The sequence below is a fragment of the Meleagris gallopavo genome, chromosome 7 (genome assembly GCF_905368555.1).
Source record: "Meleagris gallopavo chromosome 7, MGAL_WU_HG_1.1, whole genome shotgun sequence".
Taxonomy (NCBI): Eukaryota; Metazoa; Chordata; class Aves; order Galliformes; family Phasianidae; genus Meleagris; species Meleagris gallopavo.
In genome coordinates, this window is record NC_139410.1 from 4,858,382 (window position 1) to 4,885,278 (window position 26,897).

A 26,897-nucleotide genomic window follows, 5' to 3' on the forward strand; every position below is an offset into this window, starting at 1 on the left:
AGCTGTCAGAGAGCTGCAAGGTTAGCCTACGCATGTCTTCTAGACACCCTCTGTAGTCAGTACAGAGACTCCGTCACCTTCAGAGGTTGAGTCATTCCACCCAACTTAGCTATCTCTAGAGCTATTGACCAAATAAATATATATATACATACATACATATATGCACACACAACCATAAAATCCCAAATAACATCATATCAACATTATTACAGTAGGTAGTATGGCTGTAGAGAATCAAGGGTCCAAGCACAAACCTACAAAAAACATCTTATAATTTTTATGCGTGTCACATTTTTACTTCTGTGGTTCCAGTATACCCTTCCCGACTCAAATAACCAACCCTTGCAGATTCAAATAACCAACCCTTCCAGACTCAAATAACCAAGCTGTAGTCATCAGTTAGCCAGTATTAAAACCCTCACAACCAAAAGTTTTTACTGTGAAAGAAACGAAATCGAGGTCCTCTCCAAACCTAGTAAGAAGAGATGAAGTGATGGAACTGATGGCAGGCATGATGCTCCTGTGCTGGTTTCTGAGCACTGAGTGGCTACCAGCTAAAGGGAGCTGGGCAGCCAGAGAAGGAGGGAGAAATGGTGGCACTAAAGAAATGAGGAAAAAAGAGGCTGACACAAAACTGTAGAAACAAGGGAAACAGAAAAACAACAAAAAGGAAGGAAAGAACAATAGTGAGGTTGGTGAGCAGAATGAGAGAGAGGAAGAAAACATGCTCTACATTTAAGTTAGTGAATTTTGTTGTGCGCTCCTTTATCTTAAGGCTTTTCACAATGAACCTGCTAGCAAGCAGGTGGGCTAGAAAACATTTTACAAGTGACTAAAAGAATTTAAAAACTGTTCAATACTCCAAACTAAATGACTAGTCGAAAACTGGGGAGGGATGAAACTGCAGGAAATTCTCCATAAATATGTACTAACCATGTGGGAAAAGGAGGAATGGCCAATGAAACATGCAATTAAAGCATAGAGATGCTGTAATTATTTTCAATGGAATCCAATTCCCTGATTTATTAGGTGAATTATTTCCAGAAAGATTGTGAAGCAGCCACAGGGAGAGCTGCCCACCCTGATCCCACGTCTTGGTGCAGCAGCCTTGCCTGCACACAGTGCGCCCACATCAATCTGAGCACGGTGGTCACATACAAGGACCCAGGTCCTAATGTTCATTCCCTGCCTTTCGTGGAGGACTGGAACTTATTCAGTCTCACACAAAACCACAAAGCATTCCAGTTGGCCACAGAAGGAAAGCAATCTGTCACCCACCTTCTAACAGTTAGAGGATTCAGAATACCTATGTAAAGGTAAATTTTGTCACAAAGGTTTCTCAACTTGGTATGAACCTTTCCAACCTGGTAGGCCACCCAGAATGGTACCAACAAAGGTCCTGCACATGGGCAGGGTTGGGTAATTCCCCTCTGAGCCTTGGTGGCACTCCCTCATTCAGGGCCAGCTCTCAGGAACATTTGAAGAAAAGTCCTTAATTTCAAGCTGCCATCTGTGGGCACCCAAACTTTCCAGCAAAGCACAGAACAGTCACAATGAATAGGAATAAGGAGAGAAAACTGCTCTAAGGAATTCGGGAGAGTAAAGAGATACTTTCCCTACCTATTTTGATTTTGGTCTTCCATGCAATTAACGCCTTGTTTCAATATGGCTTTAATTTCATAGCCCTTGGTTTAGATCCTACTCTCCTATACACCGCACTTCTTAACAGAGCAGCCCCATTAGTAAACTACATTTATGCTAATGGACTTGCTTGCAGTGATAATTATCACAGCCCTTAGCCCCAGTCCTTGCCAGTGTGAGCACGTCAGGAGTGGTTGGTATAGCATTATAATTAAACAATTAGCCTTGTCATGGCACAGAGCTCTGGGAATAGAGTCATCTTGAAGCTTAAGATGTGGACAGCTGATAGATGACTGTCATTAAGCTCTGTGTTCTCTCGGTGATGGAATAGTCGCTGAGCTGTAGGGGAGGCTTCCTTAATGAAGAAGAAGGACCTTGAACTGCAGCCACTATCCTCCACCTCTTTCCAACCTGTCCAGGCATCCCTGCTGCCTCCCACTTCACATGGCTTCTGTCTATCTTTCATCCCATCTGCAGGAGAATAACAAAAGCTGTCTCTAGCAAGTCAGTCTTCATCCATCATGTCGTGATGGAGAAAAAAGGCTCTGCTCCTCACGGTGCAGCCGAGTGGGCCTCTTTTGCCTCCAGCTCTCCTCTGTTCAGGGCCTCTCTCACCCTGTGGAGCGGAACTAGTTTAATGTCGGATGTGAGGTGAGTGCTCTACCAGCTTCTGGGTCAGCTTCTCAATTGCGTAAATCAGCATAGAGCCTTTGAATTTCACAAAGCTTGCAAATTTACATCCAGCTGAGGAGCACTGCCCTGGGCAATAATAAAATACGCCCTTCTAAAAGCCTAGTGTGGAAATAGGCTTCAGGAGCAGACAGGCTATCCTTCTTGCCAGGAGGAAAGCAGAAGGCCGTGGAGGTCTGTAATGTGACCTGGTTAAAGGGGGAGAGAACCAATGGCAGAAAGAGGTGGTGTGACAGCTCTGCAAGAGTCTGTGTGTGGACGGCTCCTGTAGGCTCCCAGCTGCAGATCTGCACTGCTGGCAGAAAATCCTTGAAGAGAGCAATGAGTACAAATGTTCTGGAATAACATGCACCAAACACAAAGACATACAACTGCATTTCCCCTCAGAAGCATCATTACAACTCTCCCCTTTTCTTTCCTACAGTGTTTTCAAACTGTTTTCCTGTATACCTGGATAACTGATGCAGTGCTTTGGTTAAAGTAATTTGAGAATCCTTCTATATTGAAAAGATATAAAAAGTAATCTCCTTGAGTACTTGATTTCCTTTCCATTACATTGCACTGTATCCAACCTACCTTTGCTTTACCTCATTATCATTCTGAGATGATGTGAATAAATTACAACAGTTCAGAACATCAAAACAACGTCTGGGTGTCCAAAGGAGAAGATGGGACTGAACCAGGGGCACCAGCTAAACTTGCTATCCAGTGTATCTATTGAGAATTTGCTAACCTTATGAGATTAGATCCTCAATCGGTTCTCAATCAGACTCACAATCAGTCAATACTATGGCTGCTCATGAAGCATTACTGCATCCTTCTGTACCCAAGGCCACCAAGATAGTCAATCTGACCCCCAGCTCTAGGGAGCATCCTGATATGCAAAGATAACTTACTTCTTTCCTGGATGTCAAACTCCACGTAAAGTCACTGAGTTAAGCTCAGCCAAAGCCTGAGCTAAAAGGTTAAACATTCAATTCCTAAGCAAGACACTACCCAAGCAAACAAAACACAAGGAGACGCCTTGTGTATCTGCAAAGCAGAAGGGAAGAACCCCCCTAGACACAGCTGCTGTCTAACAACCATGATTTATGCAGAATGCTTGGGGGCTACTCTATTTTTGTAACTTTCATCCATAACGTAAGAAGCTCAAGCTTCTGGTAAGAGGGCACAATTACCCTGCAATGATATAACAGTCAGAATAAATTCAACACAATCTGGATAAGCAAGAAGAAAAATCATCCAAGCTTTCTTCTCAATTGCCAGTAGATAATACTTAATAACTGCCCTGTCGTCAACCTTCAGAAACGATCTCCAGAGCCATATGCAGGTTGGCAACCAAGCACAGCACCTAACTAATTTTTGCATCCAGTTTTACAGAATGAGAGACATATGGAAATGAACAGTCTGGCAGAACAAGTGAACTCTGAAGCAATGGCTTCAATAAATAAAAGTCTGCACATTGGCAGATGGAGAAGAGCGCAGCAGGGAGAAACTGTACTGCAGCAGCAACTTGATTTTAAATGATTCACAAAAACCAGTCTGAACCTCAGATCCAAGGCTTTTCCAACTCCTTCAGTCTTACTCTTGGCTGAGAAAAATTCCCACCATAAAATGAGGAGATGTAGAGGTTTCTAACCAAGGATAGATACCAGGTGGTCTGTCAGGGAGACTGGGAGATATCTGATCTTTTGCTTCCTATTACGATGCTAATCACATTTTAGGTAGCTTGCAGGAAGATGCAACCAATTGCTCCCACAAGTCTAGAAAAGCAAGATACAGATGCATTTTCAAGCCATGTGATGGAGGACAGGATGTGATCACAGTGGATACAGGTACATGGGACACACAGACCTTTCTCTTGGTGAGCAGCACCTTGGGATCATTGCAAGTGCCACCTTTTGCATTCATCCTCTAGAGACTGCTCTATCCGTAGGCAAATTGAATCTTCCCTATTCACAGGCTGCAGACTGATTCCTAGTCACTGCTAAATGTGATAGATGAGTGGAAAACAAACATTACTACTCCCCCATTGCTCCACTTTCTGAGATAAAGGGAATCCTTGCCTGGTGATCTCAAAGATCGTTCTCCCCATCACTTCTGAAAAAGCTTTTAGTACATGTCCTGTAGCCCCTATTCACATTACAATCTCCCTTCAGAAAGTGCAGTGCAATGCAGAGAACTCTGTGAAACGTTCTGTGCACATTCCTACATCTTTCCTCCCTTCACTGAAAGATTCCTATATAATAATTATGTTCAACCTACGCATAAAGATGAGGAAGATTTTCACCACCAACTGTAACTTAAGGTCATCAAAAAAGAAAATAAAGACAGAGGAATATTTTAATTCTTTGAGTCTACTTTTGCAATACAATTGCACCATGGTCTGCAAGGAGTGACCCTGTCAGCACTAATGAGCCTTTCCTACCAAATACCACTGAGATTCATGCAAAAGCAGCAAAGTGCAGAACATCCTCTACGATAGATACTGATTCTCTTCATGCCCAGTACCGACCAGCGCAGTAAAAATAACAGAAGGAAAAGAGACATTTATTAAGAAATCAAGGGAAAAAAAATATCAAAACCAAACTATGATGGTCCAGTACTAACAACTTCTGCCATGGGTACTGACACATGGGCACTTGTTCAAGACCACTGTGCTCAGCTCTAGATAGTCACAGAATGACTTAGGTTGGATAAGACCTTAAAGATCATCCAGTTCGAACTTCCCTTGCCATAGGCAGTGTTGCCATCCAGTAGATCAGGCTGCCCAGGATCCCACCCAGCAGTCTCACTGGGCAACCTGCTCCAGCACCTCACCTCACTTTGAGCAAAAAACTCCTAACATCTAACCTAAACCTTTAAAGCCACTTCCCCTCGTCTTGTCCAAATCAAGCCCAGAGAAAAATATGCACAGCTTTTAGAGTAATGAGTCAATGGACATACGCATCCACAAATGGAAAGGTGGATTATCTTTTCACATACAGCACAGGGTAAATGTTTTGAAATAAACAATAATGGCCACTATCAATCAAGTGAGTGGAAAACAGATGCGAAGGAGGTTCTGCCGCAAGAAAGGACTCAAACAGGAATATGAATTTTCTTCCTCTACCCTCCTTGTTCTAATAACAGCCCTCGATCTGTTCTTGCAAGTCAGATACAGGCAATTCTCATCACTGTGTTCCAATATACTGTGTAACTGGCTGCTTTACCACTACTCTATGGGGCTGCTGAATCACGGCCTGAACCTTTGATTGATCACCTGAGGCAAGCAATGAGTCAGCCACGGGAGCACAGGTGAAGGCAATTCACCTGTGCTGCAGGAAGGAGTGGAGCCTGGCTCCACCTCTCCTAGACCCATTTAAGAGCTGACTGCCAGTGGGGAAAGATCTCTCTGGAGATCAGCTTCATCAGGAGTTCATCTCATGAGCCCAGGACAGGGTGAGTGACTTTCTCTCATTTCTCTAATCTAAATTATATTAGCCAAGCTCCTGGATATGTATATATATACACACCATCTGTATATCCATTGATTAAACACACTACAGTACAGCAGAATTATAGGTAAAATGCACCTACAAAATGCTGCAGTATCAGAATGTAAATTGTATTTTTTGCTTCTATTAAGTTATCTCAGTTTGTTTCCTTCTTCCTGAATTACTCTCTCCCTTCCCCCCCAACCAAACTCCAAAAGGTTTAGAAGTCAGCTGCAGACTACATTTAAGCCTCAATCCCTATATCGAGCATTATGAACATTTCATTTACTGTCATCTCCAGACCGATTTGCCAGTGGATGTAAAAATAAATAAATAAATAAAAATAAAAAACCCCTATTAATGATGGACCTCCAACTCTTTCTTCCACCTGAACAAAACTTCTTGCCCTTTTTTTCTTCTTCCTTTTATAAAAAAACCAAGTATTTAAAAGTAGTTTACTGGATGGCTGCCTTTCTGTCCAACAAAACAGCTGCTCGATCTCCAGGTTCCTCTCCAATATTAGAAGTTCAACTTAAGATTCCTTAATGGATAAAATCCACTTAAGGTTGCAGATTTAATAAACCAGAGCAACATGTAGCATACGTTCATGTGGATCAAGCAATTCTCACCAAAATAATCTAAAAAAATTACTAAATTTTAAGTAATTCTTAATTAATAGTGGGTCCCAGGTTCTCATTCACTGTAGCATCACTGCACTCAATTCTGAGTGCACAAAAGATCCTTGTAAACTGATAAAAATCATGGCCTTCTACACTCCTGGATCCCATCACCTTTTGCAACTTCTTGTCAGTAACTTCTTACTATAGCACTGAGAATCTAAACATAAGAACGCACAATCACAGTGCAAGGATCACACTGGGACTGGTTTTATGACTGGTTCTGCTTCTCTACCTCAGCTGAAGCAGCCTGTAACAGCACAGTAAGGGCTTAATTCTTGCTCCTAAAACTCCCCTGGAAAGCTTAGAGCATTACAACACAGCAGGCAAAGCGGGGTCCAGCCTGAGCTTTCCCATTCTACAAAGGCAAGTGAGAAGACCCTCCAGCCTCAGCCATTGTGATAGGTCTTGAGCAGCAGAACCACAGATGTTACCAAAGGACTAACATAAAGCGAGTAATTAACTTCTAAGTAGTGTGGAGGGTAGACAACTGATGGCATATCAGAATATAACCAGCAATGCAACTTGAGGAAGGTTGAAAACACAATCATTTTAAATCAGTATCTATAAGCAATCGACATCAGAAGAGGCTGAAACATATTCCTGTGCCCTGGAAACCATACAGGGAGCTTCCTCCCACACCCTTTTTTCCTCAAATGTCCCTTTTACTACTGGGATGGAACAACAGCCAAGAAAAACATTGCTTTCCATATTAATGAATAATCCAGAAGACACGAAGGCAGACGAAACAGTACATATTTCCAAGACTACCCAACCTTCCTGAAAACAGAAACACTTCTGAAAAATGCACACACAAAAAGAAGCAATACTATTGTTAGTCATGAAAATGAAAAAAAAAAAAAAAAAAGAACAGCATCAACTACATACCTTTGCTATTTGGACACACCAGTTTAGCAGAAGCTGGGAGCCAATATTGTCCTTATGTTCATGAACATAATCCAGCAGGCAGCCATGAGGCATCAGCTGAGTGACAAGCTGGATGGTCGGGCTCAAGCAGACACCCAGGAGTCTCACCAGGTGTGGGTGATCCATGCTGGCCATTATGAGAGCTTCCTGAAACAAAAGAAGTGACCCAGTTACTCCAGTATGCCTAAGGACTGGCAAAATTCAGTGTGATGTTAGATGTAACGAGCCCCAAGCAATGAGGGTCCGACTATCCACACAGACGCTGTGAAGGCTCAGATCAGAAATCCTGCACTGCCTTACCTTCCCATCCTGTTACATAGCCCCAGAACAAAAGATGTGTGACGTGTCTGATGTGTGCCAAAAGGTCTCTTTAAAAAATAGAAACAGAAACTTCTTTGTTTCTTGAATGTATTTTTCCATCTCATCGGCAACCAAACTACACCACTCATCTGTAGTAAAGCCCCCAGTTCAAGTCTTCTCTGGTACAATCTTTGATCAAGTGGTGCTAGTATGGTTTAGTGAATCAGAAATCTTATGCTTGGTATTTTACAGGCTTAAGCATTATACCTAACCAGAAATACTCAATGTTGGCTATAGTATGCAGTCCTAAAATGCCACAGACAAACAGCACAAGAATTCCTTACTAAAAAAAACAACAAGACACCTGGCACGTCTGTTTGCACAGGTAACGCTGTCATCACAAGCAACTGGCACTCAAAAAATGCAAAGAGAAAGCTTTTCTCCCTCATTCAGTGAGCTGAGTCCTTCATTTCAAGACTACTCCATCATGGCAATGGAACAATGAAAAGCGAGATGAAGCTGCAGCTTTGTAAAACTATTTTGGTTCTCTTTCTTCAGAAAACCTATCCGACATTCTTTTGACAATGTAACAGCTATAATAGTGCCAAAGAAAGACAGAAAGAAAGAAATGATAAAAATTTGGCATCAGAGGAACATAGCATCCCCTGAAGTCTTTTTTTTTCTTCCCTGTATTAAGGGGAGAAAGTCCTGGCAAGTAGGCAGAGTTTGTACTAAAGAAAATGGCTCATCATAGTACAAAGAATACTTGAAACCAAATTGCAGACTATTTGCATAATACTTCCCTTTCTTTCCCTTTTTTTTTTTTTTTTTTTGTCAAAATCAAAGAACTAGACACTAATTGTAGGTTCCCTCCCCCCAAACAAGAAAAGAACAGATGGCCTCCATTAGGGGGAATATCTCCCCCTTTCTTCTTTCTGAAACTTACGTGAAAAAAATATGTAAATTGACAGGGGCTATGCGATGGGATGACTGGAGGAGGGGCTCTGAGGGAGATTCCAATCTAAGTGAGATAAGGAATCATCATTTACGAACATTTGCTCCAATTAAAATGTAGTTTTCTCCTATTCAAATAATATGACTGGCGTCTCTTTGAAGGATTTTTAGTCTCCTCTGCTGTCATCAGAAAATTTATGTTGACTGATGCATTATCAATTTTTGGAGAGCAAAAATTACTTTGTTTCATTTTCTTCCCCTTTATTTATACAGCACTCCATTTTTCCCTGCAGATGCATAGGGAGATAGTACTTGTTGCCCTCCCTCTTACCAAGTGAAGTTAAGAGCTTTTCCAGAACTTGCAGTGGGAGTACTTTGTTCTGTAACGAGGACTGATTAGAACACAAACGATATATTGTTTTTGCTTACTAAGGGACCAGATGGAAAGCTTTGAAGCATGTGCTCCATTAGTCTCCAGCTACTTGCCATCTATAAGAGTGAGTTCAAAGGAAAGACACTTCTGTACAGTAACAAAAGCATGCAGTATCATTTGTCTCATCCTGATGTTACGGGAAGCATATACCCTTCCAATAGCTTTTGGGCAACGGTGCCAGAAAAATATATTGTTAGTACAGAAGAAGGTGCACTGCAGTACCACTAACACACCTACAGCTCAGTACCAGTGTCATCTTCCAGTGCCACATCAATCCTACACATACTGAGCCAGTGCAAGAGAAACATGTTCCCCATTCCAAACAAGTCCCACAGGCCTGCTGCCCCAAGCACAGCAAGCTGAGAGCACATTTTACTGCTCCAGACGAGCGCACGCACACCTGAGAGTTTGGTAAGCAGGGCCAAAGGCTAAAAATCTTGGGTTTCCTAGCCTTCTAAGTACTCTTGCCAAAAAATACCCCAAAACAAATCAATAGAAACTGAAGAACAACAATTTTGTTTGCACGCCCTTACACGCTCTTACACGCATTTGCATGCCCTTACACACACTTGCACGCATTTGCACACCCTTACATGCTCTTACACGCGTTTGCACGCCCTTACACACTCTTGCATGTGTTTGCATGCCCTTACACGCGCTTGCACACTCTTACATGTGTTTGCATGCCCTTACACACTCTTACATGCGTTTGCATGCTCTTAAACACTCTTGAATGCGTTTGCACACCCTTACACGTGCTTGCATGCTCTTGTATGCGTTTGCATGCCCTTACATGTTCTTGCACGCATTTGCATGTCTTTACACATGTTTGCACACCCTTACACACGTTTGCATGCCCTTACACGTGTTTGCATGCTCTTGCACACTCTTACACGCATTTGCACACCCTTACATGTGCTTGCACACTCTTGCACACCCTTACACGTGTTTGCATGCCCTTACATGCTCTTGCATGTGTTTGCACACCCTTACATGCTTTTACACACTTTTACATGCGTTTGCGCGCTCTTACACGCTGTATGGGGCTGCTAATCATTGGTTCACACAGTGAAGGGCTGCAGTGTATGGGGCTGCTGAATCATGGCTTGAACCTCTGATTAATCACCTGAGGCAAGCAATGAGTCAGCCACGGGAGCACAGGTGAAGGCAATTCACCTGTGCTGCAAGAAGGGGTGGAGCCTGACTCCACCTCTCCTAGACCCATTTAAGAGCTGACTGCAAGTGGAGAAGGATCTCTCTGGAGGTCTGCTCTACTGGAGTTTGTCTTGCAAGCCCAGGATATGGTGAGTGACTTTTTCTCCTTACTCCAATATAACAATTATATTAGCCAAGCTCCTGGATGTACATATACCATCACTATGTTTATTGATTATACAACTGGTGAGCCAGGCAGGCCAAATCTACTTTACATCATGTCTTTCTTATGGAGTTTCTATAAATGGGTCAAGGGGGTGAACACCATTCTCCCAGATAAAATGATCCCTGGGCAGATCTCAGGGTTTCTGGGATCTCCTTATTATCAACTAGCCACTATAATTGAGAAATGGGGTCCCCTGCGTACTTTGGGGCATACTTCCCCAGTACGCATAACAGAACACTTCCAGGGACTAGACAGAGATACCTTAACTACGAAAGAAAGGCAATTAGCTGCAACCACAGTGGCATAGCCACTGTTAATTGTTTTAAATCAAGCTGAGACAAGATCAGATAACTTAAAAAGCGAAAATCAGCTACTAAAAGCTCGTATTGACAAATTGGAACAAGAACTTAATGTATTAATGGGGAAAAAACCAATTTTATAGTCTCTAGGTCAGGTCCATAGTATTTCAATAGATGATAGTCATACTTCTAGAGTAGCGGACCTGGTTCAACAGGAAAGCAGGAGTTCCAAGTCAAATCTAGAGGTTCCACTTAGGGCGGATCCCCTGGAACTCTGTCCTATTTTAACTCAAAAAACAAAAAAGGTACAAGATAGACCAGCAGGGGTGCCTCCTGACCAATGGCCCCCTGCCAAAACACATTTGCATGTGACAGCCAGGCCATACACTCCAACTGAATTAATGGACATGGTGCAGCGATTTTGGCAGAGGCCGAGAGAGAGTATACCTGCATGGCTGCTCAGGTCATGGGATTCAGGGGCTGAAAGTGTTACGGTTAATGGGCCAGAAGTGGCAAAGCTGGCCACTGTAATGTTACACCCTGCTGTCAGGCAGAGACTATACTCTGCCATCCAGTATACCAATGAAAGCCATTCAATAATAGACTGGGTAATGGCAGCATGCCAGATGGTCTGGCCAAATAAAACAGATATTCCATTAAACATAGGACTGTGGTCCTCCATGGAGAACTTTCAAAATTACATTCGTGAGTTAGGTATGGGAGAAGCAATATATGAAGACTTGTATGATAGCCCAAATATGATCAAGTTCTTGGCGGGCATGCGAGATTTAATTTTACAACAGGCCCCTTCTCACCTATATGGGACCTTAGTTTTGATATTAAACCCTCTGGAAACCTCGGAAGCCGTAGTTCAGCAGGCTGCTCAGATAGTAGCTGATCTGGAGGAGACAGAACGCCTGCGGACTAGGTGCAACATTCGGATGTTAGAAGCAGCTGAGGTCCTGCCGGTGACTAAAACCAAGATGCCGGCTACTCAAGCTCCTCGATCAGGACCCATAAGGGTTTCCCGAAAACAAATGTTTAATGACCTAACTCGAGCTGGGGTCCAATTTGCTAAGATTGACCGCCAGCCCAACCATGTTCTTCTCCAGCTTTGGAGACAGCTAAAGGACAATCAAAAATTTCAAAACTACCCTAAGAAACCAAGGGTAAGAATTATAGAGAGAATACCAACAACAACAACATGGAACCCAGAAGACTTGATTGTTCCTAATAGGAAAAAAAAGCCACCTCAAGTGTCTAGGGCCACGATGCCTGAGCCATCGGAAGCAAAAGAATTAGCCCTAGCACAGTTCATGGCATGACGGGGGATGTTATGATTTATTGGTCCCGAAAAAATATTCAGAGAGTTATGGCATTACTGGACACTGGAACAGAAATATCAGTCATTTATGGAGATCCAAACAAATTTCATGGAGACAGAGTGACGATTGGTGGTTTTGGGGGACAAACTATTCCTGTCACCCAAACATAGTTAAAATTGGGGGTTGGGCATCTCCCACTCCGGGAGTATAAGGTATCTATTGCCCCAGTCCAGGAATACATCTTGGGCATAGATATTCTATGCGGTCTGGCTCTCCAGACAACCGTGGGAGAGTTGAGACTCCAACAGAGATATATTAGTATCCGGGTGGTGCAGGTAATATTAAGAGGCCATGCGAAACATGGGCCAATTTGCCTGCCGAAACCGTGCTGGGTTACTAATGTGAGACAGTACAGACTCCCGGGTGGGCAGGACGAAATATCAAAAACGGTGCAGGAATTAGAAAAAGTGGGCATTATAAGACCTGCCCACAACCCATATAATTCCCCCATATGGCCAGTGCGAAAGTCAGATGGCATGTGGAGAGTGACAGTTGATTACAGAGAAGTAAATAAGGTCAAGGCTCCTATTCATGCGGCCGTACCCAATATTGTCTCCCTAATGGAAACATTGAGTAGGGAGATAAAAACCTATCATTGTGTCCTAGATTTAGCAAATGTGCTCTTCAGTATCCCAATTGCTGAAGAATCACAAGATCAACTTGCATTTATGTGGGGAGTGGACCTTTCAGGTCCTGCCACAGGGGTACGTGCATTCACCAACGTATTGTCACAATCTAGTGGCGCGTGACCTGGTTGATTGGAAAAAACCGGATAATGTTAACTTGTATCACTATATTGATGATCTCCTGCTGACATCCGACTCACTGGAGGCAGTAGGACAGGCGGCGGATTCATTAACCGCCTATTTGCAACAGAGGGGATGGGCTATAAATCCCCAAAAGGTGAAAGGTCTGGGCCTATCTGTAAAATTCCTGGGGGTGGTTTGGTCAGGAAAGACCAAAGTACTGCCCAGTACTGTCATAGATAAGGTTCAGGCGTTCCCAGTCCCTACAACATCGAAGCAGCTGCAAGAGTTTCTAGGTGTATTAGGTTATTGGCGTTCTTTTATACCTCACCTAGTGCAGCTGCTAAGGCCACTGTATAGACTCCCAAGAAAGGGGCAGCTTTGGGATCGGGGGAAAACAGAACAGGACGCTTTTCAACAGGCGAAGCTGGCAGTTAAATAAGCCCAGGCGTTGGGTATATTTGAGCCTACCCTCCCAGCTGAGTTGGATGTTCACATCACTCAAGATGGCTTCGGCTGGGGCCTGTGGCAACGCCAGAGTTCTGTTTGTACCCTATTGGTTTCTGGTCTCAGGTTTGGCACGGAGCAGAAGAGAGATACAGTATGATTGAAAAACAGTTACTGGGTGCCTTTTCGGCATTGCAGGCAGTAGAGCCGATAACTCAAACGGCTGAAGTTATAGTCAAGACCACTCTGCCGATTCAGGGGTTGGTAAAAGATCTGACCCACTTTCCTAAAACAGGGGTGGCCCAAGCACAAACAGTGGCACGATGGGTCGCCTATCTCAGCCAAAGGAGCAGTCTGTCTTCATCCCCTTTGAAAGAAGAACTCCAGAAGATCCTAGGTCCAGTAACGTATCACAGGATGCATCAAAAGAAATACTGGTCGCTCCATCGCAGAAGAGTCCCGTTCAGGAGGGAAAATACCCTATCCCTGAAGATGCTTGGTACACAGATGGATCCAGCAAGGGCAACCCGAGCAAGTGGAGAGCAATAGCATACCATCCTTCTACTACTGTCTACTGAGACAATCTGGTTTGACGAGGGGGATGGTCAGAGCAGCCAATGGGCAGAACTGAGAGCTGTGTGGATGGTTATAACTAAGGAACCTGGTGATGGTATCCTGAACATCTGTACGGTTATTTGGGCTGTGTACTGGGGGCTCACTTTGTGGATTGCACAGTGGGCCACCCAAGTATGGACTATCCATGCCTGGTTGATATGGGGCCAAAGACGTGTTTAGACATATGGAACACAGTCAAACACAAGACTATACATGTCTACCATGTTTCTGGTCATCAGCTCCGACAGTCACCAGGAAATGATGAAGCCAACACGCTGGCCCGAGTTCGATGGATTGAGAATTCACCATCCGAGAACATCGCCCGTTGGTTACATCAGAAGCTACGGCATGCGGGACAAAAGACAATGTGGGCAGCTGCTAAAGCATGGGGACTGCCCATACAGTTACCTGACATAGTCCAGGCATGCCGGGATTGCGACGCTTGCTCAAAGATGAGACCGAGACGGTTGCCTGAAACAACAGCCCATCTTGCTAGAGGACATAAACCTCTCCAGCGATGGCAGGTCGAATACATCGGGCCCCTTCCTCGGTCTGAGGGGGCGAGATATGCCCTGACCTGTGTTGACACTGCAAGTGGGCTACTGCAGGCCTATCCGGTACCGAAAGCAAACCAGGCATATACCATCAAGGCACTCAGAAAACTGATGTCTGCCTACGGGACACCTCAAGTCATTGAGAGCGACCAAGGAACTCATTTTACTGGTGCACTGATACAACGCTGGGCAGAAGAAAATAACATCGAAAGGCGATTCCACCTGCCATATAATCCGACGGGGGCAGGCCTCATCGACCGTTATAATGGTATTCTTAAGGCTGCTCTGAAGACAGACTCCCAGTTGCTTCAGGGGTGGACAAAAAGACTGTATGAAACCTTGCAGGACCTGAGTGAAAGACCCCGAGATGGTAGACCCAGTGCCCTGAGAATGTTGCAGACAACATGGGTCATTTCTCCCCGTGAGTCTTGGAGCCTTCAGGATCAGAGGAAGGAATGAAATGTTATCAAAACGCTCCAGTGTTACTGTCAGATCATGTGTAACACCTGGTGATGGTCTGTATGGGACTGATGGAACATAGGACAGATGACCGCATGCCTCCAGTAACATAGTCAAGCGCTGGCCCATAGAAGGAAGTCAACTTTGACCAATCGTCACTCATCTTGAAATTTACCAACATGTGTCGCGATGAAATTATATAAGCGTCGCAGTGTATTGGATCTTTGTATTAGGGAAAGCTCACCCTATTAGTCAACCTAATCATTGGTTCACACAGTGAAGGGCTGTAGTGTATGGGGCTGCTGAATCATGGCTTGAACCTGTGATTAATCACCTGAGGCAAGCAATGAGTCAGCCATGGGAACACAGGTGAAGACAATTCACCTGTGCTGCAGGAAGGGGTGGAGCCTGGCTCCTAGACCCATTTAAGAGCTGACTGCCAGTAGAGTATGATCTCTCTGGAGATCCGCTCCACTGGAATTGATCTTGCGAGCCCAGGATAGGGTGAGTGACTTTCTCTCATTACTTCAATATAAATTATATTAGCCAAGCTCCAGGATATACATACACCATCTGTATATCCATTGACTATACACCATCTGTATATGCACTGATTATACACCCACGTTTACAAGCTCTTACCCGCTCTTGCATGCCCTTACACACTCTTACACGCATTTGCAAGCCCTTGCACGTGTATGCACGCCCTTATATGCTCTTGTATGCTCTAGCATGCGTTTCGACGCTCTTATGCACGTTTGCATGCCCTTACATGCTCATGCACACGTTTGCACGCTCTTAGATGCATTTGCACATACACACTCTTATACGTGTTTGCACGCTCTTACACGCATTTGTATGGTCTTGCAAGCTCTTGCATGCCCTTACATGGGTCTGCACACTGTTGCACACTCTTACACACGTTTGCATGTCCTTACACGCTGTTGCACGTGTTTGCACATCCTTACACACTGTTGCACATGTTTGCACGCCCTTACACGCTGTTGCACACCCTTAGACTTTGTTGCATTCTCTTGCTTGCCTTTATACGCGTTTGCATGCCCTAACAAGCATTTGCACGCTCTTACATGAGCTTGCACACCCTTACACACTGTTGCACACATTTTCACATGTCTGCATGCCCGCACACACTCTTGCACAAGTTTGCACACTCTTACACGCATTTGTACGGTCTTGTAAGCTCTTGCGCACCCTTACATGCTCTTACACGTTTGCACGCCCTTACACACTGTTGCATGCATTTGAATGCCCTTACACACTGTTGCTCACCCTTGCAAGCTCTTACACACCGTTACACAGTGTTGCTCACTCTTACACACACTCTTGCACACTGTTGCAGTTACATGCTCTTACACACTATTGCATGCTATTACACGCTGTTAAATGCTCTTACACACTGTTGCATGCTGTTGCGCACTCTTACACACTGTTGCACACTGATTCACGCTCTTACACACTGTTATACTCTCTTGCACACCCTTACACATTCTTACACACTGTTGCATGTGTTTGCATGCTCTTACACGCTGTTGCACGCTGTTACACGCTGTTGCACACTGTTACACGCTCTTACACACTGTTGTGCACTGTTACATGCTGTTGCACGCTCTTACACGCTGTTGCACACTGTTACATGCTCTTACACGCTGTTACACACTCTTACACACCCTTACACACTGTTGCACACTGTTACACACCCTTGCACGCTCTTGCACACTGTTGCACACTCTTACACGCTGTTGTACGCTCTTACACACTCTTACACGCTGTTGCACACTCTTGCACGCTGTTGCACACTGTTACCCACTCTTACACACTGTTACACGCTGTTGCACGCTCTTGCACGCTCTTACACACCGTTGTACGCTCTTACACACTCTTACACGCTCTTGCACGCTCTTACACGCTGTTACACGCTCTTACACACTGTTACACGCTGTTGCACGCTCTTACACACCGTTGCACGCTCTTGCACGCTCTTACACACCGTTGTACGCTCTTACACACTCTTACACGCTCTTACACACTTACACGCTCTTACACGCTGTTGCACACTGATACACACTCTTACACGCTGTTACACACTCTTACACACCCTTACACACTGTAGCACACTGTTACACACCCTTACACGCTCTTGCACACTCTTACACACCGTTGCACACTCTTACACGCTATTGAATACTGTTGCACACTCTTACACACTGTTGCACACTCTTACACGCTCTTACACGCTGTTGCACACTGTTACACGCTCTTACACACTGTTGCACGGTCTTACACACCGTTGCACGCTCTTACACACTGTTGTACACTCTTACACACTCTTACACACTATTACACACTCTTACACGCTGTTGCACACTGTTACACACTCTTACACACTGTTACACGCTTGCAACAGAGTGCAACAGCGTGCAACGGTGTAAGAGCGTGCAACAGTGTGTAAGAGCGTGTAAGAGCATGTAACAGTGTGCAACAGCGTGTAAGGGTGTGTAAGAGTGTGTAACAGCGTGTAAGAGTGTGTAAGAGCGTGTAAGAGTGTGTAACAGTGTGCTACAGTGTGTAAGGGTGTGTAAGAGTGTGTAACAGCGTGTAAGAGTGTGCAACAGTATGCAACAGCGTGTAAGAGCGTGCAACAGCGTGTAAGAGCGTGTAAGAGCGTGTAAGAGTGTGTAAGAGCGTGTAAGAGTGTGTAAGAGCGTACAACGGTGTGTAAGAGCGTGCAAGAGCGTGCAACGGTGTGTAAGAGCGTGCAACAGCGTGTAACAGTGTGTAAGAGCGTGTAAGAGTGTGTAACAGTGTGCAACAGCGTGTAAGAGCGTGCAAGAGCGTGTAAGAGTGTGTAAGAGCGTGCAACGGTGTGTAAGAGCGTGCAAGAGCGTGCAAGAGCGTGCAACAGCTTGTAACAGTGTGTAACAGTGTGTAAGAGTGTGTAAGAGTGTGCAACAGTGTGTAAGAGTGTGTAACAGCGTGTAGGAGTGTGTAAGAGCATACAATGGTGTGTAAGAGCGTGTAACAGAGTGCAACAGCGTGTAACAGCGTGCAACGGTGTGTAAGAGCGTGCAACAGCATGTAAGAGTGTGTAACAGTGTGTAAGAGCGTGTAAGAGTGTGCAACAGTGTGCAACACCGTGTAAGAGTGTGTAAGAGCGTGCAACGGTGTGTAAGAGCGTGCAACGGCGTGTAAGAGCGTGTAACAGTGTGTAATAGTGTGTAACAGCGTGTAAGAGTATGTAACAGCGTGTAACAGTGTGCAACGGTGTGTAAGAGCTTGTAAGAGTGTGCAACGGCGTGTAAGAGCGTGCAACGGTCTGTAAGAGTGTGTAAGAGCATGCAACGACGTGCAACGGCGTGTAACAGTGTGTAAGAGCGTGTAACAGTGTGTAACAGCGTGCAACAGTGTGTAATAGTGTGTAACAGCGTGTAAGAGCAAGAGCGTGCAGCTGTGTGCAACAGCGTGTAAGAGCGTGCAACAGTGTGTAAGAGCATGTAACAGTGTGCAACAGCATGTAAGAGCATGCAACAATGTGCGAGTGTGTAAGAGTGTGCAACAGTGTGTAACCATGTCTAAGAGCGTGCAACAGTGTGCAATAGTGTGTAAGACCGTGCAACAGTGTGCAACCGTGTGTAAGAGCGTGCAACAGTGTGTATTGGTATGTATCAGCGTGTAACTGTGTGCAAGAACGTGTAACAGCGTCTAAGAGCGTGCAACAGCGTGTGAGAGCGTGCAAACGTGCGTAAGAATGTGCAAAAGTGTGTAAGGGCATATAACTGTGTGCAACAGTGTGCAAGAGCATGTAACAGTGTGTAAGAGTGTGTAACAGCCAGCAACAGCATGTAAGTGCGTGTAATTGCATGCAACAGTGTGTAAGAGCGTGCAAATGCATGCACCAGTGTATAAAAATGTGCAACAGTGTGTAAGGGTGTGCAAGCGAGTGCAACAGTGTGTAAGAACGTGCAACAGTGTGCAAGAGCGTGTAAGAGTGAGCAACAGTGTGTAAGAGCGTGTATCAGTGTGCAACAGTGTGTAAGAGCATGTAAGAGTGTGCAACAGCATGCAACAGTGTGTAAGTGCATGCAAACGCGTGTAAGTGCATGCAAGTGTGTAAGAGTATGCAAGAATGTGTCAGAGCATGTAACAGTGTGTAACAATGTATAAGAGCGTGCAAGACCGTGTAAGTGTGCAACAGTGTGTAAGAGCATGCAAACGCATGTAAGAGACCGCGACAGTGTGTAAGAGCGTGTAACCGTGTGTAAGAGCGTGCAGCAGTATGCAAGAGCGTGTAACAGGGTCCAACAGCGTGCAAGCGCATGCAACAGTTTGTAAGGGTGTGCAAGAATGTGTAAGAGCATGCAAAATTGTGCAAACATTTGTAAGGGCTTATGAGAGCGTGCAAACGCGTTCAACAGTGCAAGAGCGTGCAATCACATGCAAGGGCATGCAAGAGTCTAAAAACTTGTGCAAAAACTGTGTAAGGCTATGCAGTCATGTGCAAGAGTGTGTAAGAGACAGCAACAGTGTGTAAGAGCGTGCAACAGTGTGTGTGTGCAAGCATGTGTAAGAGTGTGCAAACGCATGTAAGTGTAAGGGTGTGCAAAAGCTTGTAAGGGCATGGAAACACATGTAAGAGCATGCAACAGTGTGTAAGAGCATGCAACAGTGTGTAAGAGAGTGTAAGAGGGTGCAAACGCATGCAAGATTGTGTATGGATGTGCTAACGCGTGTAAGAGCGTGCAAGAGTATGCAAGGGTGTACAAGAGTGAGTAAACTTGTTCAAGAGTGTGTAAGGGTATGCAAACGCGTGTAAGATTGTGTAAGACCGTGTAACAGTGTATAAGGGTGTGCAAATGCATGTAAGAGCGTGCAACAGTGTATAAGGGGGTGTAAGAGCGTGCAAAAGCATGCAAACACATGTATGAGCATGCAACAGTGTGTAAGGGTGTGCAAGCACATGTAAATGTAAGGGTTTGCAAAAGTGTGTAAGGGCGTGCAAACACCTGTAAGAGCATGCAACCGTGTGTAAGAGCGTGTAAGAGTGTGCAAACGTATGCAAGAGCATGTAAGAGTTTGCAACAGTGTGTAAGAGCAATGTGTAAGAAATGTGTAAGAGAAATGTGTAAGAGCGTGCAAGTGTGTAAGATCGTGTAACAGTGTACAAGAGCGTGCAACAATGTGTAAGAGCATGCAACAGTGTGTAAGAGCGTGCAACAGTGTGTAAGGCTGTGCAACCATGTGCAAGAGAGTGTAAGGGCATGCAAACGCATGTAGGTGCATTTAAGGGCGTGTAAGAGCGTGCAAATGCTTGCAAACATGTGCAAGATTGTGTATGGGTGTGAAAATGTGTATAAGAACATGCAAGGGTGTGCAAGGGCATGCAAACGCGTGTAACAGCATGGAAACATGCAAATGTGTGTAAGGGCGTGTACGGGTGTGCCAACACGTGTAAGAGCATGTAAGAGCATGTAAGAGAGCCATGATTTTCCCCATCATTGTTCAGAGAAGTTATTAAAAGCTTAATTCTTAGTGTCTTATGCATTTTTCTGAAATCACAAACTGTGCCACCCTAACACAGGAGATACTGCTGTAAATACATTCCTTTTTTCATTCTTTTTACAATACTCCTAATGGCTAAGGCAAAAACCTGTCGGGATTGCATGCTGGAGAGATTCCATTAGTTTTCAATGCATATTGTCTACTTGGCCTTACAAACTTCCCAGGTCCCAGCCAGCTTCGCATATGCAGTCTGCACAAACATTTAAGTTGAGAGACAACACAAGACATATATTCAAAACCACACATGCCCACATTTATTGCACGACAGTGATACCCGCTGTTTTACTTCCCCTGTGCTTCCTATACCAGACACTGTTTTCAATTGCTTTACAGCACTAGTCTACATACAAACCCTGATCATTGTCTCTCACCATTGAGGCAGATCCTCTCTGCAAACCTTCTTTAGAAGCATCTCAGCCATTTCTGACACCAAACTGAGAGATGCAGCCACAGGAACAAGCAAAGGCTATCTGCGTCTTATGCAGGAACAGCAGCAAGCAGAGGGAGGAATGCCAGCATCAGTTACTGCAACTATTTTTTCAGGAACTTCTCTATAATGCATCTGCTTCTTATGGCTAAACAGCACTATGGGGGGGAATGTTTTATTCGGGACCTGGTGACAGCTTATATAACCTGTTTTACTGCTAGATGATGCAGTCAACAGCATTTGAACGCTTCAAGAGCAGGTTCAGCCCTGAGGTTACTACTGCAGGGGCGAGCCACATGCTTCAGCTTGACTCAAGAGTGCAATAGCATGGCCACAGTGAAACGTTTCTGGCACTGTGCTGCCCTTGGAGACTGTGACAACACAGAGGTCACCTATAACAAATTCTCTTAACTTCTCACTGGAGAAGCTGGGCTGGGGAGCAAATGAAAAAATGTATTAAACAAACAAACCTTCTACATATCGACATTCATAGTCCAAGCACAAAAGCATGATCAGTACTTCCAACAGGCACAGTAACATCTACAGCTGTTGCACAGAAACCCAACAGTGCACATTCAGGGCCAACGCCTACGTTCACACTGCTTGGCAGGCACAGCATGAGCTTCGAATCAAAGGCCCTTCTCGTCTCTGTCCACTGTCTCCCTGAGACATCCCTCAGCGCTTGTTTTACTTTAGAAGCTGTGTTAAAGAAGCTAGATGTGAACAAATAGAGAATGTAACAGTATGAGTCTTTTGAGATGCGTTTCCTCAGAGCTGGGACAAACTATTACGATTAAATAGACTGCAGGTTTTGACTGGTTGGTTTTGGATATTGGAGAATTGACGCTTCCTAAGTTTTCAAGCTCAGTTTCCAACAAGGAGCTTGACAGAGATCCCTTTGTTAGGGAGCAGAGTCACCACGTACTCAGACTGGAGTACAAGTGCTTAAATGGTGAGATTTACTCCTCTGGAGGTGGCACGTCTTTAGATGTGCTGCATTTCCCAGTGCAGTTGCAGCCACAGCACTTGCACACAGCAGAGGCTATGCAGCCCTGTTGACTCAACACTGGAGGCTCAACCTGCATTGTTGATGTTGAGTTCAAATGCATGCAAATATGCCAGTGTTATTTAAGTCTGTGAGAGAGATGCCCCACTTTCCTCTAAATGCTCATAAGTAGCACAATTCAGTGATCTTAAAGCCCTCCTTCTGAAGGTGATAATTACAGACCAATGGGTCAAACATGCTCTGTCCACCTTAGAAAAGCATAATGTCCTACTCACACAGGAATAGATATGCTCATAGCAACAAATACATTCACATACTTACAGAAGCAATCTGGCTCCATAAATATTTTTGAGAAATAAATAGTATGGTGACTCTTGTCCTGCCAAAACTGAGGGCATGGACAACTACACTGCTTCCAGCAGAGCACAAGTTCTCAGAGTTAAGCACACAGATCAATGTTTGATGGAGTAGGAGATGCATTTTGTTATACCCACGTACCATATGCTTCTGACTTCTCCCAGCTGCCTTTCTACCAATTAAGTCTCCCAATTCATCAGAGCCTGTGTTAAGACAGCTGAGGAGGAATCTGAAGCCTAAAGGAACAGAGCTCTGTATGCGCAGCAAGCTACGTAAACACTTCCCATCAAACATCCAGCCAGAAAACAACTCTCACCAGCCTTCCTGCCAACCTTGCCTGCAAACATTTGATTCTGATGATTAGAGAGGAAACTCTTGTCTGCTTTCAGTTCTGCTTTGTGCATAGGCAGCTACGAGTTCACTGGAGCCGAGAAACCACAACAAACCTTTATGTAAACATTTCCATGGAAAGCAATCAAGAGAAGTAACAGCAGATTTCAAACTGGCAATCCCCCCTTACTGATCACATGTAAAGATACCTCATCATTTTGATGCATTTTATTCTGTCAAGAGAATTTTGCTTTTTCCTATTTTAATGTAATCGCAAAAAAAAAAAAAAAAGTTTGAAGTTATAAGAACACTGAAAAATAATCGTTTCAGCCTTACTTGAAGAGAAGAGTAGATCAGCCTCAACGCTGACCAGCTTATAAGCATTTTCAGCCTTAGCCAGCAGATTTCTTTCAGAAGAAGGGAGTTATTGCTTTGATTTTTGATGAGTGACGGCAAGGTCTCAAGAAGGAGCGATGAGGAAAAAAAATATCAAGCTCTCTCCCCTTTCTGAAGGGTCTTAGGACACTGCTTTAAAATTTTCTAGTATCACTGAAAAGCTTGACATGATAATCACACACTCAAAGCTCCTTCCTTCTTCAGGATCCATTTAAAGGGATAGCATCAGATTGAAACCTCATTTCATCAAGTGTACTATCAACAGTAAGAGTTGTTTTAATCGAAGATACATTTTACCCAGAGCCCAGGTAGCTCATTTATCACATTTCAGAGTTGAAAATAGACTCTTCATTTCCATGTTTTCCTTGTCTGTCATTCAGATGCCGAAGAGCGTCACGCTCAGGACTCAACTGCTGAAAAGGGAAGATAATATCCAAACGAAAAAGATTTAAATGGACTGTTAGGTTCACTGTTAAGGTTTCTTTTTTCTCTCAGAGTTGGCATCGCTGAATCACAAAATGATCAAAAGCTGCCACACATCTGCAGTCTTACAGGTACATCCATAGCCGCATGGAGCCACGGGGCTGCCTCTTGCTTTGTCTGCACCATCTCAGTGGAATATGTCACTGCGACACAATGTGCTCTCAAACACTTAGTGGAGCTTTAGGATACTGAGAGTTTGCTGAGCCTTCATGTAAACATCAACATCAATAACCTTTGGTAGCCTACAGATTCACTCAGATCTGTGTTCTCACCTGAGTGACAGCACTATCAAGAAGGCAACTGTTCTCTCACCTGATAAAAGAGGAGTAGTTGCAGAGGGACCTGAACATCTCCCCACTCTGCATTCAGGTCTTCATCTATGACCTAGTACCGCAAATTGTTTCCCAGCTCTCCCTCAGTTAGAATTCCCCTGTCCTCCCACTCCTTCTCCCCACTGTGCACAGCTCAATTACACAAGAAAAGATGTTCAATAGTCCAGTTTGAATTTGACTAGGATTTTGTCTAACACGCACGGTTTTCATTACATTTTACTCAAAAAGCATTAAAAATTCTTCCAAGAAAAATTTCAGCAAAGAAACTCGTGTTCTTTCCCCATTTCAAATGTCATTTCTTTCCAACCTTTCTCCAAACACTTTCATTACTTCAGTAACTTCCCTGATGACTTAGTTTCCAGCAGGTACTCTAGCCACTCATCCAAACCAACAAGGGCTCATTTAGAAACCAAATGTTCTGCTTGGTTTCAAGAAACATTCAGAGAATGCAGTTCTGCTTTTATATGCACATGCCTCTCATCCCACTGAACCCAAGCAAATAGCACTGCATAGATAGAAAACGCATCCTCAACCCCAGGGAACGTTCCCAATGAGACCCAGCACGGTACCCTCTGGTATTACCCCTCTCAGCACTGGACACCTGGGAAACTGCCCTCAGTTGGTCCTCATTCACCAAAACCCTCTGCTCTCCAAGTCTCCCATTTCCACTGGATCAACTGTTGCCTGACTACACCTCAGTCATTTCCAACCACAGCACATCCATATTGTTCCATATCATAGAATGTACCTATGCTAGTCACTCATCAATACTTCTGAAGCTAGGATTGAGCAAATTCGATACAGATGCCCTCTGTTAATATAGCTCAAAAATCCAAGTAATTATTTCCTCAAACATTCTAAAATCATTTTCTAGCAAAGCATTAATAAACAGTAAGCCCTGGTCTACTATTTCACACAGTGCTACAATGCTCGTTTATCTACTCAGCTAATAACTTCTTTATAAAGCAGAATCCTTTAGGAAACGACTGTAATCACCTTAGACATAACTAAGGGAAGAACACCAAATTTCTCTTTTGTCCTTAACATAACATTTGCAATCCCATTTCTTTGAAACGCCTGACTTGTTGGCAAGCACCGACTGATAACAAGAAGTGTTTGAAAACAGCATTACAGACACGTTTGCAGTGACTAATTAGAAAAAACAGCTTCCCCCCTCCCCCCCACACACAATACCTGCTTTTCTAAGTAAACATTTAAAATCAGAATGTAATTTTAAAAGATAACAACCAATAAAGAATTTGCTTCAGAGATGATGAAATTTATCTTGCAATTCACAGAGTCCCATCTGTCAAGGGAAGATGAAAAATAAATAATTCCTCTGTCCTATATACGTTGTGTCTATCTTGATAGGAAGTTTCTCAGGGCAGGGACAAGCTCACCATGGTTACACAGCACAAAGGGTTTCTGATCTTAACAGGGCCAAGCAATGACATACATTGCAATAAGCAGCAACACCGAAGTTAATATAGAAAATATTGCTGTGTAAAATCTTTTTATTTTTGGAACTGTAGTTTCAATATCAGAGGACCAAGCATTTCAAACCAGCAATTACTGCTCTGTGATCTGACAGCCACGTTGCGACCTCAGCTCCGTCTCTGTTTATCCTGGTTATTGTACTTAAGCCTAAAAGGCACTGGCAGAATATTACCAAGATCATCAACAACCCAGTCATGCACCAGATTTCCCTTTCTTATTTCTTACAACTACGTGACAAGCAGCGATAGGGACAGCCGACTACCATCTGCACATAATGTGTGGAATATTAATATGAACAGATGTTAATTATTCCATTTCCGTACGCTCGTGACAGTTGCTGATGTATCAGAGGTGGCAGGATCAGCATTGAGGAGGGAAAACAATTCTACAACAAAACGATAAGAAAGGAATATTCCAAACTACATTTTCTTAGTAGATTTTAAGAAAAAACTTACTTCAACAGCAATACTTCAAGTTCAGCTCTTACAAACCTGCACATCCCCAGCCTTACATTTCTGTTAAAAACGAACACAAATGGGTATTTGTGTGCATAAAATTATCCTTATTTTTTTCCTCCTTCATTTCAACCCCCCAAATCCTTGTTCTCCCCCTCGACTGAAAGCTGACTTGGCACTCCGGCAGTACAAAAACAAGCATGACAAATACAGCACACTGATGCTCCAGGACCCTCTGCTCTCACTCAGTTTGTGCACCGCTGCTGATCTGGGCACTGCAGCCTGTGCTACTGCCCATACACAGCCTCAGCACCTGTCCTCACGAGGAATCTGATTGGTAACAGCCTGCCCATCTGGCACTGAAGTAAACCACAAGCAAGCATACTTAAAAAATGATTAGCCTGCATATACGTTCAGTTTTACAGGCAGCCCCTATAACTTAGATATCAGGTTATTTCTTATTCATCTTTCAACAAACCTAATTAGGATCACTGTTAACCTTGAGCTACTGATGGCTTGCAGGGAGAAATGGCACCTCCTTTTTATTAGCAGGGGGCACATAAAAACCTGATTTTTAATTTCACTTTTCTTGATCAGTGTGGTAAAATTCCGGCATATGCACTGCGCTTCAGAAACGCAAACCTTACTGTGTACCTATCCTATATTGCTAATGTGAGCATATGGCACAAAGAAAAAATGCAAAGCAATGCAAAGCTCCTTCAATACTTTCAGTTTCGTTTAGTCTCAAGTCAGCATTAATTTCCCAATTCTCAGTGCCAAAGCCTGCTATAAAGTTGGCTATCTGAATCGGTTTCTCCTCATATCATATCATGTTATTCAATAATCTGTTATTTTACCAAGTTTTGCCTTCTTTTTTTCTCCTGTACTTGAGATGTGACAATGTCAGGAAGGTTTTGCAAAGAATTCCAGGGCTTATGTCTAAGTACGGCCATCTTGCATACATTTAAGTATAATCGGTTTTTAAAGGATTTGTGGGGGTTTTTGTTTGCCTTTTCCCCCCCTCACATGCCCACCCCTTGCTTTTTCAATTTT

The 26,897-nt window shown here is 43.9% G+C and overlaps 2 protein-coding genes across 9 annotated transcripts in view; one reads left to right on the plus strand and one right to left on the minus strand.

The window, feature by feature from the left end:
- Positions 1 to 26,897, minus strand: part of ERBB4 (erb-b2 receptor tyrosine kinase 4) — a 515,280-nt gene that overhangs the window by 80,714 nt on the left and 407,669 nt on the right. For all 8 annotated transcript variants that reach the window (XM_085228854.1, XM_085228852.1, XM_085228851.1 and 5 more), the window contains one exon: positions 7,373 to 7,558. In XM_085228854.1, coding sequence (XP_085084980.1) covers positions 7,373 to 7,558 — 186 coding nt within the window. The remainder of the gene's footprint in view (positions 1 to 7,372; positions 7,559 to 26,897) is intronic.
- On the plus strand, positions 11,495 to 12,103 carry LOC146543930 (uncharacterized). The gene has a single exon (XM_085228311.1). It carries the CDS (start codon positions 11,495 to 11,497, stop codon positions 12,101 to 12,103), a length of 609 nt encoding a protein of 202 aa, XP_085084437.1.

Bases quoted from the DNA above. Each gene is read 5' to 3' on its own strand.
- LOC146543930 (XM_085228311.1), top strand. From the start codon at position 11,495: ATGGGAGAAGCAATATATGAAGACTTGTATGATAGCCCAAATATGATC.